The sequence below is a fragment of the Rissa tridactyla genome, chromosome 2 (genome assembly GCF_028500815.1).
Source record: "Rissa tridactyla isolate bRisTri1 chromosome 2, bRisTri1.patW.cur.20221130, whole genome shotgun sequence".
NCBI classification, from domain to species: domain Eukaryota; kingdom Metazoa; phylum Chordata; class Aves; order Charadriiformes; family Laridae; genus Rissa; species Rissa tridactyla.
The window spans coordinates 26,783,741-26,802,155 of NC_071467.1; the positions used below are offsets into that span (position 1 = coordinate 26,783,741).

Here is an 18,415-nt window from a genome sequence, read left to right on the forward strand (position 1 = left end):
CACAAGTCAGCGTTACGCTTTCTCACTCACTCAACAGAACAGCATATGGAAACTCTTGCTATTTCCAAGTACCCAACGAAAAAATCAGCAGAGGACATATTAGAAACAACATAATAAAACAACTTTCTTTTAAGACAATAAAATGCAGACTGCACAAAATTGGCTTTATTTTCTACGTACTATACAGTATATGCAATTAATCACCTTATTGTTATTTTGCTAGCAATCCGAATTACTCTTGGTAGTTTTCCCAAGTCATTCTCTTTTCCACTTAGTGCATCCACCAAAAAAAATCGACGAGTCAAAAGCCAGTTGTTCATATTACTGCCTTTGAAAACACAAGACAGTCACATAATATTTAAAAAAACTAATTCAACACGCAAAAAGAATGAAATCTACTAGAAACAATACATATAACTGTATAATACATATAACTGTATTCAGGATGTAAAATTCATAATTTTCAATTTAAAGAAACAAATAATGAAATTAGATTACTTTATTTGTGCATATTATTGATTGGGCTGGTGTATGCAACAAAGTCTGCACTTAACACCATTAGAATTTGCCCACAAAATATTAAAGTCTTAAAACAGAAACAAGTTATGGTGTGTTGCGGTATCTTTAAAAACATCTCAGTAACAGTAATTAATACTAATTCTTTCTATTTGATGTTAGTCAGATTATTTTACTTCACAGAAATGTTACCATGACAGTCTTACCTTGATTAACAAACATTTCGCTGTATTGAAGATTCAAGTTTAAAACTGGCACGGCCCAAAGATTCTGTTGTCCGTTGTCACCGTTATATTCAAGGAATAGGTCATAAAAGATTGGATTAGGAAAATCCAGCAAAATCTTGGAAACTGAAATTTTGCACTACAAGAAAAAAAATGTTAAAATAAAAGGATCACTTGAGCCATTTAATGATTTTATCAAGTTGTGGATTCTTCCCCTAGAATCTGTCCCACGTAAAAGACAAGGCATTACAGCTATTTGCAAGCAATTACAAAGTACTAATGGTTTTATACAAACCTCTTGGAAATGATTGCAATTGACTAGAATGACTAATGTGGAGAATGAAGCGCTGCTAACATTTTTCAACAGATTAGGAAAAAATATCCTACCAAACTTCACAGTCACAAAATTTAAACCAGCATAAACACTAAAGTCCAGAAACATAAACACTGAGGTCATGGAGTACTGTGTTTGGTTCTGGGCTCAGCAGTACAAGAGAGAAATGGAGCTACTTGATATAGTCCAGCACAGGCCACTAAGATGATGAAGAGGCTGGAGCATCTCTCCTATGAGGAAAGATTGAGAGAGCTGGGACTGTTTTCCCTGGAGATGAGAAGGCTTTGGGGGGATCTTATCAATGTATACAAATATCTGAAAGGAGGGTGTACAAGAAAAAGCCTGGCTCTTTTCAGCGACACCCAGTGACAGGACCAGAAGCAATGGGCACAAACTGAAACATGAGGTTCCCTCTGAGCATCAGGAAATACTTTTTCACCATGAGGGTGACCGAGCACAGGCACAAGTTGCCAGCAGAGGTTGTGGAGTCTCACTCCTTGGAGATATTCAAAAGCCATCTGAACATGGTCCTGGGCAACCTGCTCTAACAGGGAGTTGGACCAGACGACCTCCAGAGGTCCCTGCCTGTGATTGTGTGAAGAAATTAAATATGAAAGGAGGTAGTTTTTTGCATATGTGAACAATCATGCAGTCTTTAAATACTCATATAACACGTCCACCATGTTTTCTCAAAAGCTGTAGGAAACAAAAGTGATGCATGCAATCCATAAAAATAATTACATTAAAAAATACTCAGTAAGTTAGTATTTACTGGTATTTGTATTTAAATCCAGTAATATTTACTGTTGTTAATACTTTACAGCAGGTTCTACAAACTTAATATATCAAATACATAAGATTTTAAAAAATACAAAAACAAGAATAACCGTACCCAACCAGTTCAATGACCCTAAATAGAAAATAAGTTCCCATTCTACAGAAATATGGATTAAACAACATTAAACAATATGGAGGAGTAAAAATATTTAACAAAGATTTGTCAAAATTATTTGGTAAACACTTAAGTTTTCAAGGACTAAAGTTTTGACAGGTATTACACTACAAGACTTTCACACCACCCAAACAGCAGCCAGAGTTTATATGTTTTCACACTTCAACACATGATGTGGGGAGTGGTTTTGAATGTAGATGAGTTAATAAACAATATTAATGGATATATAGGTATTAGATGCTGCGCACTTATGGAGATTTATAAAAATAAAGATGTTATTTCTCTCCCTTCCCCCCACCAAAGAGACTACCACCTCCCCATTTAACATGTAAATGACAAAAATTAACGAAGCTTTATTGCTGGCAGAACTGTGTCTGTGTCTGACTGAATTTAGTATCTAAGAATACAGAAGCTCAAGTGCTCTATCACCTCTCCCTTTCCTGGTGTTTAGTAAGGTGTGAAAACTCCCAATAGTTTTTCCCATAGTTAAGACAACTAAAGAATCTCTTTCCTCTGATGAGTCATCTGTTCGATGAAAACTTGCCTTCAAGCTTATTATTGAATTCACTGACATCAAGCAATACATTAAAGAGTTAATGAGGACAACATACAGGCGTGGCATGATTGCATATGCCTCCCTTCCATAGGAAACCTAGCCAAAGATGGAGGCAGGAAAATTAGAAGTTACAGTGCAAAATATATGGCTGTCAGAATTCAGGCATTGTGTTCTTCCACAGATAAGCCAGCAAATGCCAGTTCAATTTATTTTGATTATCTTATGTAGTAAACAAGCTTTGTGATGTATAGGCAAAAGATTTTTTAAAAATCCATTTATTTCACTCAATAATAAAGAAATTAAAATAAGTAACAGTTTCCCAAGAAAGAAGTCCACATTGCAGCTTATGGCTAAACTCCAGAGGTCTTTCATTATTCACTGAATTACTGATGATAAAAGCAACTTAATTCAAAATTCAGAATAGTATTCTTACTTACACTTTGTTCATAAGTTGTTCCAAATGCATAAGCTGCATTCAATTTAGTTTGGGTATCAGGACAAAGCTGAACAAAACATAATTATAATTAGGTTAATTCCAAGGTATCATTTTCTCACATGAAATATTCACAGGTACTCCAAGCAGTTTATGTGTTCACAGTTCTCACAAAAGATATTTTGTTCTATTTTTTAAGAGAGGAATTGGTTTTGAAGAGTTAACATGATTATTTATTATGCTAATACTGATGTTCTTAAAACTCTGTTTTAGCTTATTCATACTTGCATAGCATTTTTCAGTTCCATCACTGACTTGGAAATCTGTGGACGCCAGCATACAACCAGGCAAGAATAATCTTTCAGGGGACTGAATGTTCGAGGCACTGTGCTGCCTCAAGCTTTAGTAGTGGCTTCGGCTAAATTCAAGAATCCCATAAGAAAAGAACTCCACATTCATACTGCCCCTTTTCTCTTAAGCTAGCATTCTCAGAGCATCAAAGGTACCATGGCAAGTAACAGATTATTTTTTTTTCCTTTTTCAATGTAACTTTTACATTTTCTGCAGAGAACAATTCATTCTAAACAGAACCCAGAAAAACTGGCCAAATTCTAACTAAATGAGCATGGCACTTAGTGGAGGGCACAGCTATTTTCCCAAAATGAAAGTCAAGTCTAAACTTACCAAAAACACAATTCAATTAGGGTGCTACTGAAATTCTGGGAATCGCTAAAATTTATGCATTGAGGTTGCTTTAGCACTGCAATGTGTTATCATCACAATCTATTACATTAAAAGAGGTTTTCAATGGAAAAGCTATTCCTTTCCCATAGATTTTTATAGCTACTACTAAAAGCTCTACAGTTAGGAAATTAATGTGTCCCAATAAAACTTAAAATCTATGTCAGAATATCTCATTTTCTATGCACAGTAATTGGCTTAGTAACCTGTTTTCTCAGACACTAGTTTTCCTTAAAATTTGAGAGGCAGATGAAACACAGCTCATTCTGAGACAATAACAATAGCAGTCACTATCTAAATCCTGAATGTCAGCTGCTCTTCTGTAGATACTGGAGGATTTGAAGTGACCTGCTCTAAGAGTGACATGAAGAGCCTAGAAAAGAGGACAGACAATTCCCAATTGTTCTTGCCATTGTTCCTATTGTTGCCTGCCAAGGGAATTGCTGAGAGTGCCTAGATCACCACTGGACTGCTAAACAAGTTCTACGCTGCAACATGTTTCACAGCTGCCAATTTCTGCTGTTAGGCTAATTACTATTGCACTTTCCACTTTCTTCTTCCTAGCATTTTTCATACCCTATACAGCATGGTACTGCTGAAGTAGAATGTGCGTGTGCCACTGAAACCTGAGGGTAAAGTGTCCAAGGGTGTTGTGAATCCTCTAGCCAGTGTTCCCTAATTCTATGTAAAGTCTCACAGCAAGTTTTTATAACTTCCTGTTATGAAAGAGCCAGGCAGATACTGGCCAAAGTATATATTTGATATTAAAACCAAAAGAAAGAAACAAACAAAAAATCCCAAGAGAACTGAAAGAAAATGGGGTGGTAGATCAGTTTTCCTACCTCTCTTGATAGTAAAATAATCACTGATTTACTTGGAATCCCCATAATGTGTGAGCACAGTGACGGACATCCAATAGGGACATACTCCCAGAATTTTCTATGAAGTTATGTGGACTGATAGCTAAAAGAATATACTTTTCTCGCTAAGAAAAAGAGGGCTAATAATAAATTACATACAGGGGTAACTGTATGCTGAATGGAAGAAAGATATAGTTGGTTCTAAATGACTACTGCTGTTTTTCAGAGCTTTCCAATATTCCAGATTTATATTGGTCAAATCGATGAGGACAATGTTCCTGAATTTATACTTTTGATTTTGTAGAAATCATCCTGAGCAAGACTCAAGGGCTATATTCTCTAATCTAGCTCTATGGTTATTTTATGAACTCACTACGGTAGTAACCAAACTCTTGGGTTTTGTCTTAATTTGGCTAAAGGCAAACAGAACATTATGTTATCAACAAAAGATAATTAAAATCAAACGTACCTGTAAGATGCCTCCTTCCAAATTTTGCCACTTAAGAAAGTTTCCTGCTGCATCAAATGAGGCTGCTATAAATTGCAGCTTTACATCCTGACGATGAAAAAAGATAAAGAAACAATGAATCTGCCATAAAGCGGACAGACACATTTTAGTGATTGCTATCTCATCATTTGATGCTTCCCTAAAACTTTCAGCATGATGCTTCATTTCTTCCCTTTGATTTTATGTTTTTAATCTTGGTTTTGCTAGTTCACTTTTGTAAAAAAACATGCTTTACAATTCTACAGCTTTATCGGTGACATGGAAAAAGTTCCAAAGGAACTTCTATACTGTTAGACATGCGCTAAATGCATCAGAAATATATGCACATTTCTACTGTATACCAGGCTGGGATCTCGAGGACTTCCAAGACCTTCAGTGTTAGGAAGAATAATGAGTATTTCAGTTGTTAAAAAAGAAGCTGCACTGCAACATTGTTTAATTTAAAATACAACCTTTTAGAATACAGCTGAAAAACCCTATTATTTTATTTCTGAGTCAGTAAGAAAAAGTTTGGCAGTATAACTGACAAACTGACAAGTTATCACTAGCACTACTTATTTTCTGTGATTAGCTTAACCTGAATAAACTATTCCAGTTACTCTAATTTTACAATGAATTTGTAAAATGAAACGCTTTATTGTTTGATTTACTGTTTGATTCCTTCTTACAAGCTACTTAAGCAGTCCATCCCTCCCAGGGATCGACACCTGGCTTTGTTAACATTGAAATTATTGTTTTCCTCACCTCTTTTTTTTTTTTTTATTTTCTTAATTCACTGTAGGAACAGGAAAAGGCTGGAGTAATAAACTGAATCCATCACTGATACAATTCAACTTGCAGAGATTTGTAACAGAGATATTAAGGTTGGTATAAATGAAGCATGGATAGAAATGTGTGTGTAAGCACCAGAAGCAACAGAAGGAAAGGGTTAAACACCGCATAGCAATAATGAAGAACACTGTTCCCAGCAATAAAGCTAAGAAATGGATTCTGATGAAACCATGGCACAGACAACTTGTCAGCAACAGATCATGAACTTTGGCACCAGGAGAATGGCAGCAAAGTTAGAGTACCTCACGTATACCCCTCTTTTTCCAAATAACTCACCGGGAAAACTGACCAAAGGATGTACATATTTCAAACAAGGGAAAAAGACTTTGCTTCAGATTTAGGGAGACTGAAAGAAACAAGACTCTGAAGCAAAGGACAATGCCAAAACTACTATTAACTCCTAAGGGGTATTAAAGATTTGTCTAATTACTAGTTTATCACTGCGAATCCAGAAGAACCTTGGGGACATAATGAAAACTTAATAGCTGACATCCCTTGCTCCTTGTGTCACACACAATTGATCCTGGTCAGAACCACTCAGGCAAGCATATCTTGGCCTTATGAGAATGTGGGTATGAGAGTGTGAGCAAAATAAATGTCTGAGCAAGTGAGTGTAAGTCAGCAAAATCATCCTACCTAGAGATTTTTTACATAAATACCACCTTCCTCTTCCGTAAGATCTCACACTGAGTTTTGTTACACTGTCTAAAAACTATCTTTAGTGGAGCCACATTTGGACTCTAAACCTCTTTATGTGATTATGTACTCTTCCAAATGTCTGTTTTCCCATGTCTACTACCCAACACCTACCTTATCTGTTCCTTTAAAACTGAAGACTGTAGGGAAATGATTTGCCTCAAGCACTTGGGATGCTAATCCTGGTTGATCACCGTAATAGAGCCATGGAAGATTATGCCTCCTGAAAACAATTACAATGTTTTCTCTAAAGAAACATAATGTTTTGCATCAAAGAACATTTAGAATAATAATTTCCATAAAACACTATTAAAGATTAAAGTTATGGAAAAGGCAACTTACCAGAAGGCTATTGAATGAACAATGCCTAGCCTTGCTGTATTGACGTAAATATACTGAAATAAACCACAGGCATCAGTACTTGAAGAACTCAATGAATTCATATTCATTACACACATATTTCCAAGAGCTTGGCATGCTGTTAGATTGGAGTACAACTGCAGTGGAGAAACACAAGAACACAGAAAACTATTTATTTACCCCTCCTTTTGGTGAGGCAGTCATAACACTAAATGTTATCTGTAATAAGCCACTCTTAAACCCTCATTTTCACTTGAAAATAAGTTTGTTTTGTCAACACCTAATATTTTCTCCCAACTATTCAGGCTCTGTATTTTTATAGGTCTGCAGATGGCAGCGTGAAATCAATGCTCTCTTTTCCAGTTTATTTCAATTTAATCAGCTAGATGGTATGATGTGACAGAAATGTCAAAATCTGCATTTAGAAAATGAAGTAAGAATCAAAATGTTTAACACCACTTCGGCTGTATGACAAAGATGACTCCATCAAAGACCTAAGACTGACAACTATAGTTGCATGTATCATAAATGTCTTCTTTTCAGTTTTAGTACTTTTTCTATTCTGTTGTTGCTAAACTATGTTGCATTTATACCACTGTTCAATTGCGCCATGTGACAGGCAGAGGCGATGCCTGGCATCTGTATGCAGCGATCACTGCACTTTTATTAACCTGCCAACACCTATTGCCTTTGTGGGGGTCAGATCAGCAGCTGCACGTTACATTCAGGCAGCACCTCTGAAGAGCTGAGCAGGCTGACACAGACAAACAGAATAAACTTCAGTAAAAGTCTGCAAAAAAGAACGGGATAAGTAGGAGAATACATCTCAGAGCTGCGTGTATGAGATGGCGATGGGAGCAGCCGCAAAGGTGACCTGGGAAAATACTGAACAGAAGTCTGCTGAAATACTGGTAGAGAGAATGCCTGCCAGCCTGGGAAGTGCTAGCCTGGGAACTAAGCCTGGGAATCAGAAACATCCTTGAGAAGCGCAGCTGGGTACCTAAACACAAGAGACATCCTGAGATACCATCAATAAGCACGAAACTAAGGAACTGTAACAACAACTTATCATCTGGAAAGGTAAAAAATAGTCTGAAAAAGAGGGAAAACATTCTAAGAAAGTAGGAATTGGCAACTGCTATTGATTGATCTGCCTGAAAGAGTAGAAAAACAGTCTGGAAAAATAAAAACTGCTCTGAGAGAATATAAAACATGAACACCTCTTGGCTGCTCCAGGTAGTGCTGTCCCACACTGCCTTATGTCTCTGTGTTATAAAAATTACTTACTTTTTACACAAAATGGAGAGTGAATCTGTCCCTGTCTGTCTGTCTCTCTCTCTCTCACACACATACACGCACACACAAACAGAACTCCCCCGCACAAACTTTTCTATGAGTTCTCCCAGGCAAGTTATCGAACCATTGCTGGGGATGCCTGGCTGACTCCAAACTCCACGACACAGACCACCTTCAAAGTGAGAATATCCATCATCGATTTCAAGGCCCCACTCCTGGGAGTGGTTTGGCGAGCACTGTACTGGCATGATTTTGAATAGTATATATAGACAAGCATATAGGCAATTGATCATTACTGTATTTGCTGCTTTACTAGTGATAATTTTGTAGTAACTTGTAATATTGAAATATATGCTTGCCGCTACTATTTATTGCTGCTACCATTGTAATACATATATAATTGCTTTATTAATCATAAGTATACTCACTTTACTAGTAGTAATTTGTAGTAATCTGTACCAAAGAAATGTAGGAAACAAAAACTCCGTGTGCTTATATATTACAGAATTCTGCAGATCCACTGTTGTGATAATTATACATCTGTAGGCAAGCTAGGAGGTTCCTGGAGTGTGTTGAGGATAACTTCCTGACACAGCTGCTGAGGGAGCAAACTAGGGAAGGTACCCCACTGGACCTGTCGTTCGCGAACAGAGATGGACTTGTGGGTGCTGCGACGGTTGGAGGCTGTTTTGGGCATAGTGACCACAAAATGATAAGAGTTTTCAACTCTTGGAGAAGTAAGGAGGATGGTCAGCAGAACTGCTACCTTGACTTTCTGGAGGGCAGGCTTTGGTCTGTTTAAGAGACTGTTTGACAGAGTCACTTGGGAGGCAGTCCTGAAAGGCAAAGGAGTCCAGGAAGGCTGGACATTCTTCAAGGAGGAAATCCTAAAGGTGGGGGGGCAGGCTGTCCCAACGTGCTGAAAGACAAGCCAGTGGGGAAGACCAACCTGGCCGAATGAGAGCTTTGGCTGGAACTCAGGGGAAAAAAGAGAGTTTATGACTGTTGGAAGATGGGGGAGGCAACTCAGGAGGACTGCAAGGATGTCATGAGGTTATGCAGGGAGAAATCAGAAGGGCCAAAGCCCAGCTAGAGTTTAATCTGGCTACTGCCATAAAAGACAGTAAAGATGTTTCTATAAATACATTAGCAACAAAAGGAGGGCTAAAGAGAATTTCCATCCTCTATTGGATGCTGGGGGATACATAGTGACAAAGGATGAGGAAAAGGCTGAGCTACTTAATGCCTTCTTTGCCTCAGTCTTTAACAGCAAGACCAGTTGTTCTCCAGGTACCCAGTCCCCTGAGCTGGAAGACATGGATGGGGAACAGAATGAAGCCCCCATAATCCAAGGGGAAATGGTTAGCAACCTGCTACAGCACTTAGACACACACAAGTCTATGGGGCTGGATGGAATGCACCCAAAGGTACTGAGGGACCTGCTGGAAGTGCTCACTGAGGCACTTTCTGTCATTTATCAGCAGTCCTGGCTAACTGAGGAGGTCCCAATTGACTGGAGGTTAACAAATGTGACGTCCATCTACAAGAAGGACTGGAAGGAGGATCCAGGGAACTACAGGCCTGTCAGTCTGACCTTAGTGCCTGGGAATGTTATAGAACAGATCACGTGGCACACACAGGACAACCAGGTGATCAAGCCCAGTCAGCATGGATTCATGAAAGGCAAGTTCTGTTTGACTAAACTGATCTCCTTCTATAGCAAAGTGACCTGCTTAGTGGATGAGGGAAAGGCTGTGGATGTTTACCTGGACTTTAGTAAAGCCTTTGACACCATTTCCCACAGCATTCTCCTGGAGAAACTGGCTGCTCGTGGCTTGGATGGGTGTACACTTCTCTGGGTGAAAAACTGGCTGGATGGCTGGGCCCAAAGAGTTGTGGTGAATGGAGTTAAATCCAGCTGTCGGCTGGTCACAAGTGGTGTTCCCCAGGGCTCAGTATTGGGGCCTGTTCTGTTTAATATCTTTATCAACAACCTGGATGAGGGGATCAAGTGCCCCCTCAGTGAGTTTGCAGATGACACCAAGTTGGGCAGGAGCGTTGATCTGCTTGAGGGTAGGAAGGCTCTAGAGAGGGATCTGGACAGGGTGGATCCATGGGCCAAGGCCAATGGTATGAGGTTCAACAAAGCCAAGTGCTGGGTCCTGCTCTTGGGTCACAACAACCCCATGCAGTCCTACAGACTTGGGGAAGAGTGGCTGGAGAGCTGCCTGGCGGAAATGGACCTGGGGGTGTTGGTTGACAGACGGCTGAGTATAAGCCAGCAGTGTGCCCAGGTGGCCAAGAAGGCCAATAGCATCCTGTCTGCAACAGGGGAGGTTTAGATTGGATATCAGGAAAAACTTCTTCACCAAAAGGGTTATCAAGCACTGGAACAGGCTGCCCAGGGAAGTGGTTGGAGTCACCATCCCTGGAGGTATTTAAAGGACATGTAGACGTGGTGCTTAGGGACATGGTTTAGTGGTGGACTTGGCAGTGCTAGGTTAATGGTTGGACTCCATGATCTTAAAGGTCTTTTCCAGCCCAAATGATGCTATGATTCTAACCCTTTGGGTTGTGATAGATTGGGAGAAAAGGTAGGGCCTGAGAAGTTAAAATCTGATTTTGAGGAGAGGAATATGGAAGGGAAATGTGATAACAGAGTTGGTAAAAAGCAGGCAGAGGCATATCCCCTTCACAAGTGTGCATGATTCTGTTGCCGCAGCCAGTCTCCCACCCATGGTTACTGCCACCCAGACCAATATAATGGTAAATAACACTTGCATACATAAATCAAAGCAAAGCTAAAAAGGATGGTTCTATGGCTATCCTCCATCGGAAAACAGAATGATTAACTGAAAGCCAAATAGGTAAAGACCAGCTGCCAATCAATACTGAATATGTAAGAAGTTAATTTTCTGAGTGATCCCTTACTGGATATACTCAATAACAGTTCACATACCTAACGACTATTGCAGGATTTTTTGTTTACCACCATTCACCTTGTGAAGATTCCAACCCTGGAGACTTGCGTTAACATCAACTAGCACTCAATATCCTTTATAAACACATTGTATGTATATTTTTTTCTTATCTACTGTCATGTCCAAATAAGATTGTTTAAAAATAAGCAAACTAACTTCCAAAAACTAAAGTGCCATGCTTTTACACAGAAAATCGCTTCTGTATAAAAAAGCAACCTGCAAAGGTTAATGAAACTCACCCAACAGGCAGAGGCTGAGGATTGCAGGTTTTTCAGAAACCATGCTGATGTCAGTGTTATACCCTGTAAAAAAGGAACTGCTTCACTGTCTTTTTTCAGAACAATTTATCCATAATGTAACAGTCTCGAAAACTATGTTAGCTAAAAGATGCTACTAATTTTTTTCTAGGAGCTCTCTGTCTTTTGTAAATGTCTAAATCAAACATACGCAACCACGTTCAAAACACAACCATAATGCAATAATTTGTTTCACTTCACTAAATTAGACAAAATACAGAGAACGAGGAAAAATATTTAACTTTTAACAGGCTGCCCAGAGAGGTGGTGGAGTCTCCTTCTCTGGAGACATTCAAAACCTGCCTGGACGAGTTCCTGCCCAGCCTGCTCCAGGTGAACCTGCTTTGGCAGGGGGGTTGGACGAGATGATCTCCAGAGGTCCCTTCCAACCCCTAGCATTCTGTGATTCTGTAACACAGTAGACCACATACTACTTGTTTTGATATTAATTTAATTTAAATTACTTCCCTTTTTCAGTTTCCCAAAGGGCATGAATTTTATTAAAATGTATTCCATTAGAACAATGCTTGCCTGGTCTACATGTCCACGCTCTATCTTGATGCAAATTACCTTGCAATGACCGTGATCAGACAACAAACCACCAGCTTTGTTTTTCAGGAATGGAATTTAAAAGACTTTCTGAAAGTAAATAATGAGATAGCTTGAAAATGTTTTAGAATAAACACACTTACTAGCTGTCCAAAACGAACAGTTGCAACTCCCTTTGGGGGTAAGTTGTCGCTAGCACTGAAACACAATCCCCCAGTCTGAAATAAAAAAACAACCCAAAAATAAAAAAAATGGAATTTTATACATTTATCAACATAACTTTTCTTTTTCTGAGCTTCTGTACAATAAGCATTCTTCTACTTACTAAAATGTTTGGGCTGCTGCAGTCACAAGACTTGCTTGCATTGATGAATGTTTGTTCACACCTTACACACCTATGGATCACAAACATGAAGAATACACTTAAAATGTAGTTAAGTATGAGATTTAGTACTTAGTGAAATCTGATGACATAGTATGCCTGATAACACTGCCAGCATCTTCAGCAGTCCAAACTGAAATCCAAAAGACATTATGATTTGTTTCTACTGTCAGTGAAGTAGAAAAGAATCGAAATAGTTAATTATCAAAGTAAGAATTCTGGTTTTGCTTCCAATCCAAAGCTTGCTTTTTAGTCACACTACAGCAAAACAAACCAAGCTGCTGGTCATATAAGGACTTCGGCAAACAAAAAACATATTGAGTTTGATATGGGGTTGAGGATTTCCAATTCACTGCTTTTAAAACTGTCATCCCAAAGACACAGACTGTTCCTGAAGACTATTCCATTTAAAAAGAACACAAGTTCAACTTTATCATCACAAAAAGCAAACAATACTCACCTATTTCCTGATACATCTGAAGCAGAGAACGATTTCTCACTTCCATTACAAAGTATGCACAATGCTTCATTAAGCAAAATGCCATCGATACTTCTTTCCACTAAGTTGAAAAGAAAAGCAACTCTGATAAAATTGCATGATGCACAGTGTCACACATGTTAAGAAAAGTGTGAAAAAATGAAGCGTCTAAGCAGATCTAACATAAATGCAAAGACTTTATTTAAAAAAAAATCAAGAGCACAACTTGGAAGTAACAACCACTATAAATACACATTCATATATGTATATGTGCATTGTTTATAGCTATGCACATGCACTCTACTTTTAATGAGAAATGCAATATTTCATGTCCAGTTTTGCTGTTCCTTTGTGATTTATTCTGAACGAAATTTCAAACTAAGGCTTCACTGCAAAGCTAAAACTTAAAATATCAAGTTTATGAATTACTGGGAAAAAATATTTTTAATTTTAATCTGAAATAATTCATGCAAATATGACAAATTCTAAGTTTCAAAACCACGTCTTCCAGCAAATTAATCATTTGGCAAGAGATTTCAAGTATAATTATAAAAAAAAAAAAAGGTACAAAGAAAATCAAAATAATTACAATACTAATGTTCTTTCTGCATGTTAAATTACAGAATCAGCTTTGCTCTCAGTATTTTACCATAAAGTCTTGGAATGTATTTTGTAACACTTATAAAGCTTAAGGGAGATGATTTGGTATTCACACTTTTACAGATTCCTTTTAAATTAGTGATCTGGAAAAGACTGATTCTCCAGTATACTCTGTTAGAAATGTAACCAAAGTGGACATTACTAATACTTATTCAAAGAATTATGGGTACACAGAAAGTCTTTTCCATCCCGTGCCTTTGAAAATAAGGAAAACTAGAGCTCCCAAGAGCTTTTTTTTTTTACAGCCTTTGTGAAATTTCTACTTTGCTCTTAGTTTATTACTATGCAAGATAAGCAAAAATATAGTTAACTGACACTAAAGTTAAAATTAATTTTCTATGTCTATTGAAATTCATCTGCAACTACTAGAGAGCATCAAGGAAGAGGCAGATATAGGGAAGCATTTACAGGAAATCAGAGACATACGCATGTGTCTCAGGGAGGCTTGAAATCCACTGATACTAATGCTGAGTAGTTTACTTGGCTTGCTCAGGCTATTCTGTTCTACCTACTTATATACGTATAATTCCTGTACCGTGAAGTACTTATGCATTATGTCCTTCAAAATATTTTAATGTTTTTTCTTAGTCTATGTTGACGTTGTTTTTAACCAAATTTTAATGCTTCCACCCAGTACCCACCAGCTTAAAGGAAGTGACACACCGGTATTCATTTTTTGAATGTTTGCATAATAGTTTTTATTGCAATGAACAACAGTACAGATTTATCTGCTGTCTTTCAGGAATGAGGTTTAAGATCAAGAAGAACATGAATTTTTACATTAGATATGTAAACATATGTTAAATTTCCTTTCTTATTGAATAGAAGAGCAAGTCTTAATAAACTCAAATATCTAAAATAAGGCCTAATATCTCATAACTTGCGTATATTTCTTACCTAATATTTCATTATGGAGGCATTTACATTTTCCTTCTGAAGTTAGGCCTTTAGGGCAAGTAATACAATTCCATCCATCTTGAGTAACTCCGCTCTAAAACAAAATGTTATCATTTTCAAAAATATAGACATCGCCAAATATCTGTAAAGAATGCCCGATCCAGATGTTATTTACTAGAGAACATGTTCAGATACAACAACACTGCTAACATTCATGAAGCTTCTGAAAATAAAAAAAAGGCTAAAGATCTGGAAAAAGTAATTCCTGTGCAGACATAGACTAAAAAAAATGTTCTTAAGTTTTTCTGAACCCATTAGCTAACACACTTTAGAGAAGATAAGAGTTGATTAAAAGTGGAAGGTTTCAAAAAAGATGTAGAGGTTCTACACTGGGAAAAAAAAAATCAATACACATAACAATGCATAAATAGGTATATTTGCATATAAATATACAGAAGTAATAGAAATGGAGGTGTTTTAAGTGAAGCAGCTAATATAATTGCATGGAATTTTGCATGTACTCAAACAGTTCACATCCACACTTATTTTATACTAAGCCAATGAGGAAAATGAAGATAACTTCTCATCCCCAGGTGATACTGATGCTGTTCCTTTCTCCACTATCATCATTTTATCTTTGCATAGGACTTGACATAGGATCAAAGACAAATGCCACCATTACAGGAAAGAGAAAGAAACAGCAGAATGATCAAAACACCAACGGATATTTGTCAATGTCTTTGTCTAACATAGCATGAAGATGGAAAGAAAAGGAAAATTACCTACATTACCCATTAGCCATAAAACACGTAACCTACAATTAAGCTTCTCTCTTCTTCTACAGTTATTGGAGAGAAAGAAGTATTCAGGAAAGCTTTCACCCTGAAAACTTGTTTTTGATGGAGAAAAATTATTTCTCTATTTACTATAGTGTGAAAAAGCTGGTTAAGCCTGGTGCCTCTGGCTCAACGCTGTGAATATGACCCAAAATCATAGCTTAATTTGTCAAGAAAGGTAGAAAGAACGGGCCACACTACAAAGATATATACAATTAAAGTAACACAATAGCAACAGCTCATTTTGAGGTAAAAATATAAAGTATCAGGGACTATGAAGATACAGCCTAAATATTACAATAGTAGGATTTATATAAATAATAAAATAAGATATCTATGAGCTGAAAAGCATCTTTGGCATTCTATAAAACAGTGGTCTCCAGGCAAGGATAACATAACATGAAGTAGAAAAGAAAAGCAGTGGAAGGAAATTAAACATTTAAAATATTCTTACTTTGTCTGTGGGGTCAAATTTACAATGAAAAAATGCTTATTTATTTATTTATTATTATGGCAAGGTATGAAAAGTTCAATACTTACCTTATTTTCTGGGCATTTTTCACAAATAATGGAGGACCCACCATTACTAGAAACCGTCCTGTATCCTGTTTGACATACACATGAACTACCTGAAAAAAAATCAAATACACTTTTAATCTATATAAAACCGATTTTTTTTTCACAGAATACTAAGAACAACTGCTATTGTTCTCAAGAGATCAATATAGATTATTAGACAGACAAATAAAACATCCAAGTGAGATGTGCATGAATGCCATCTTGCTTTTTAAAAAATGTTCATATTACAGTTTGTCCAAAGATATTTTAGAAGATGTTACTAGGCTGACTGTTATACCAGGGCAGAACTGGAACCCAGCGCTTGTGGTTTTGTGGGTTTTTTTTAAACTAAACTGTATCAGTTGGTTTAATAACTGTCATGGACCCCTCTCCATATTTTCACACATACACTACAAACCAAAATTGATTCTATGTACTAATAAACTGTATTTATTATTATTTAAGCTTATTGAATTGTGCATGTAAAATTAATGTAAAATTCTATGAAAAGTTTTATAACCTTAAAGTACATCCTCGTGAGATGAGTTTTACAGAAACAGCTTTGGTTCAAATGATCAACCATTTGTACTTCACTATAAAGAAGAAAAGCCCAATAGGATTAGATCAATGAAAGTACTTGAGTTGCGACATTCACTGTGATGATATGTTAATTTTTAGGCTTGTTGCTTAGAAGCAGAAGCCATGGTGATGAGCCATGGAGTGCACGGTCAGACTTGTGCAATCCCAAATGGAATTCAGACAAGATGCAAACAGCAGACTGAGCGGCAGCTAACTACACTGCTCCAGTCAGATGTTGTGGAAAAAATGAAATCCTTGGCATCCCCCTGGAATTTCTCTCTCCTTGAAGCCCTTGAGTAAGAGGAAGATTCAAGCCTATAAGGGAGTTATGGATCTATACATCCACATTATCAGGGCGTCTGAGAACTATTACTGTGCATTTCTTTCTGCAAGTACAGGGCTACTCTTTTAAGAAACTGTGATGGTGGTGGAAGAGGTGACGGGCTGTTACACAGCAGTTGTGAACAAATCACCAGATCACTGCATCTGACTGAGGTACCAGTTCTGAAGAGAGATGCTGTTGGGTCTTAGTCTCAAATCTGTTTCTGTACACACAACACCGAACTCCCACTTCTCTTGGACTGCATATTTAGGAAAGATGGACACTATCATACCATGTTATCTCCTAAAGAAAGCAAACTACCATCTGTATTTTTCATTTAGTCCTGTGAAGGTGTGTTGCGTATGCAATGCTCCAAGTTCCCACATGGGATGTGGATTAGTATGCGCATGGCTTGAAGATGTCAGATAGTTAACATCTCAGACATTCAGGTTTTGACAAGGAGTTTCGAGTCATGGAAGGGTTTGAGAATATAAATTCAGGACCCTATGGAATTTTACTGATGAAAATGTGAATACCTATAACCATACAAATGCCTGAGAAAAGAAAGATTATAAAAAAAGGTCTGTTGGTGTTTCTCTGGGATGTCTCTCAGAGGCAGGTACCAAAGTTGTGCTGTGGCCACCTATGTCTTTGCGGGATCCTGGCCCTTTCCGCTGCCCTGTCAGACTTGCAGAGCACAGCTGTTTGACCGCCAAAACCTGAGCCCAAATTTTGTACCTCCCGCTGCCGGAGGGCGGATCTCGGCGGGAGCTGACACCTGACCCTAAGCTCCGCCGGCCCCGGGCCCCGGGCCGCCCCGCCTCCCCCCGCCCGGCAGGGCCGGGTCGCTCACCGCCGGCACTCTGTCGCTGGTGGGCCCCGCAGGGCCCGCAGGCCAGGCGGGAGATGTCGAAGTAGCGGGTGTCGCCGCACTCGCCGGGCCGCTGAAGCGGGAGGGAAAAGCCGCGGGCGGGCGGCGGCGGCGCCGCCATCGCCAGGAGCAGCGCGGCGGCGGCGGCCCAGCGCCACGGCGTCGCCATGGCTACCCGCGGCCTCCGGCGGCGCGCCCTGATTGGTCACTCGCCTGTCGTACGGCAAGGGCGAGGGGCCCGCGCAGAAGGCGAAGCGTTCGAGCCGGAGGGGGGCGGGAATCCCAGGCACAGGCTGGGCGGAAAATGGGTTTTGGGGCGGCCCTGAGGAGAAGGACTTGGGGTGCTGGTGGATGAGAAGCTCAACATGAGCCGGCAGTGGGCACTCGCAGCGCAGGCCAACTGTTTCTTGGGCTGCATCAGAAGAAGCATGGCCAGCAGGTCGAGGGAGGTGATTCTGCCCCTCTGCTCCGCTCTGGTGAGACCCCACCTGGAGTACTGTGTCCAGCTCTGGAGTCCTCAGCACAGGAGAGACATGGACCTGTTGGAGCGGGTCCAGAGGAGGGCCCCAAAAATGATCATAGGGATGGAGCACCTCTGCTATGAGAACAGGCTGAGAGAGTTGGGGCTGTTCAGCCTGGAGAAGGTTCCAGGGAGACCTTATAGCAGCCTTCCAGTACCTAAAGGGGGCCTACAGGAAA

The 18,415-nt window shown here is 39.0% G+C and overlaps 1 protein-coding gene across 1 annotated transcript in view; it reads right to left on the reverse strand.

Moving 5' to 3' along the window:
* The window catches only part of TMEM67 (transmembrane protein 67), a 37,878-nt gene extending 19,993 nt beyond the window's left edge, over positions 1–17,885 (reverse strand). The window contains exons 1-13 of the mRNA XM_054193251.1: positions 17,699–17,885; positions 15,927–16,015; positions 14,551–14,644; positions 12,976–13,075; positions 12,459–12,528; positions 12,277–12,351; positions 11,528–11,590; positions 6,994–7,148; positions 6,766–6,874; positions 5,086–5,172; positions 3,020–3,085; positions 723–879; positions 205–328 (exon numbers count right to left, since the gene is read on the reverse strand). Of these exons, the coding sequence (XP_054049226.1) occupies positions 205–328; positions 723–879; positions 3,020–3,085; positions 5,086–5,172; positions 6,766–6,874; positions 6,994–7,148; positions 11,528–11,590; positions 12,277–12,351; positions 12,459–12,528; positions 12,976–13,075; positions 14,551–14,644; positions 15,927–16,015; positions 17,699–17,885 (1,376 nt within the window). The remainder of the gene's footprint in view (positions 1–204; positions 329–722; positions 880–3,019; positions 3,086–5,085; positions 5,173–6,765; positions 6,875–6,993; positions 7,149–11,527; positions 11,591–12,276; positions 12,352–12,458; positions 12,529–12,975; positions 13,076–14,550; positions 14,645–15,926; positions 16,016–17,698) is intronic.
* Positions 17,886–18,415: the final 530 nt, after the last annotated feature.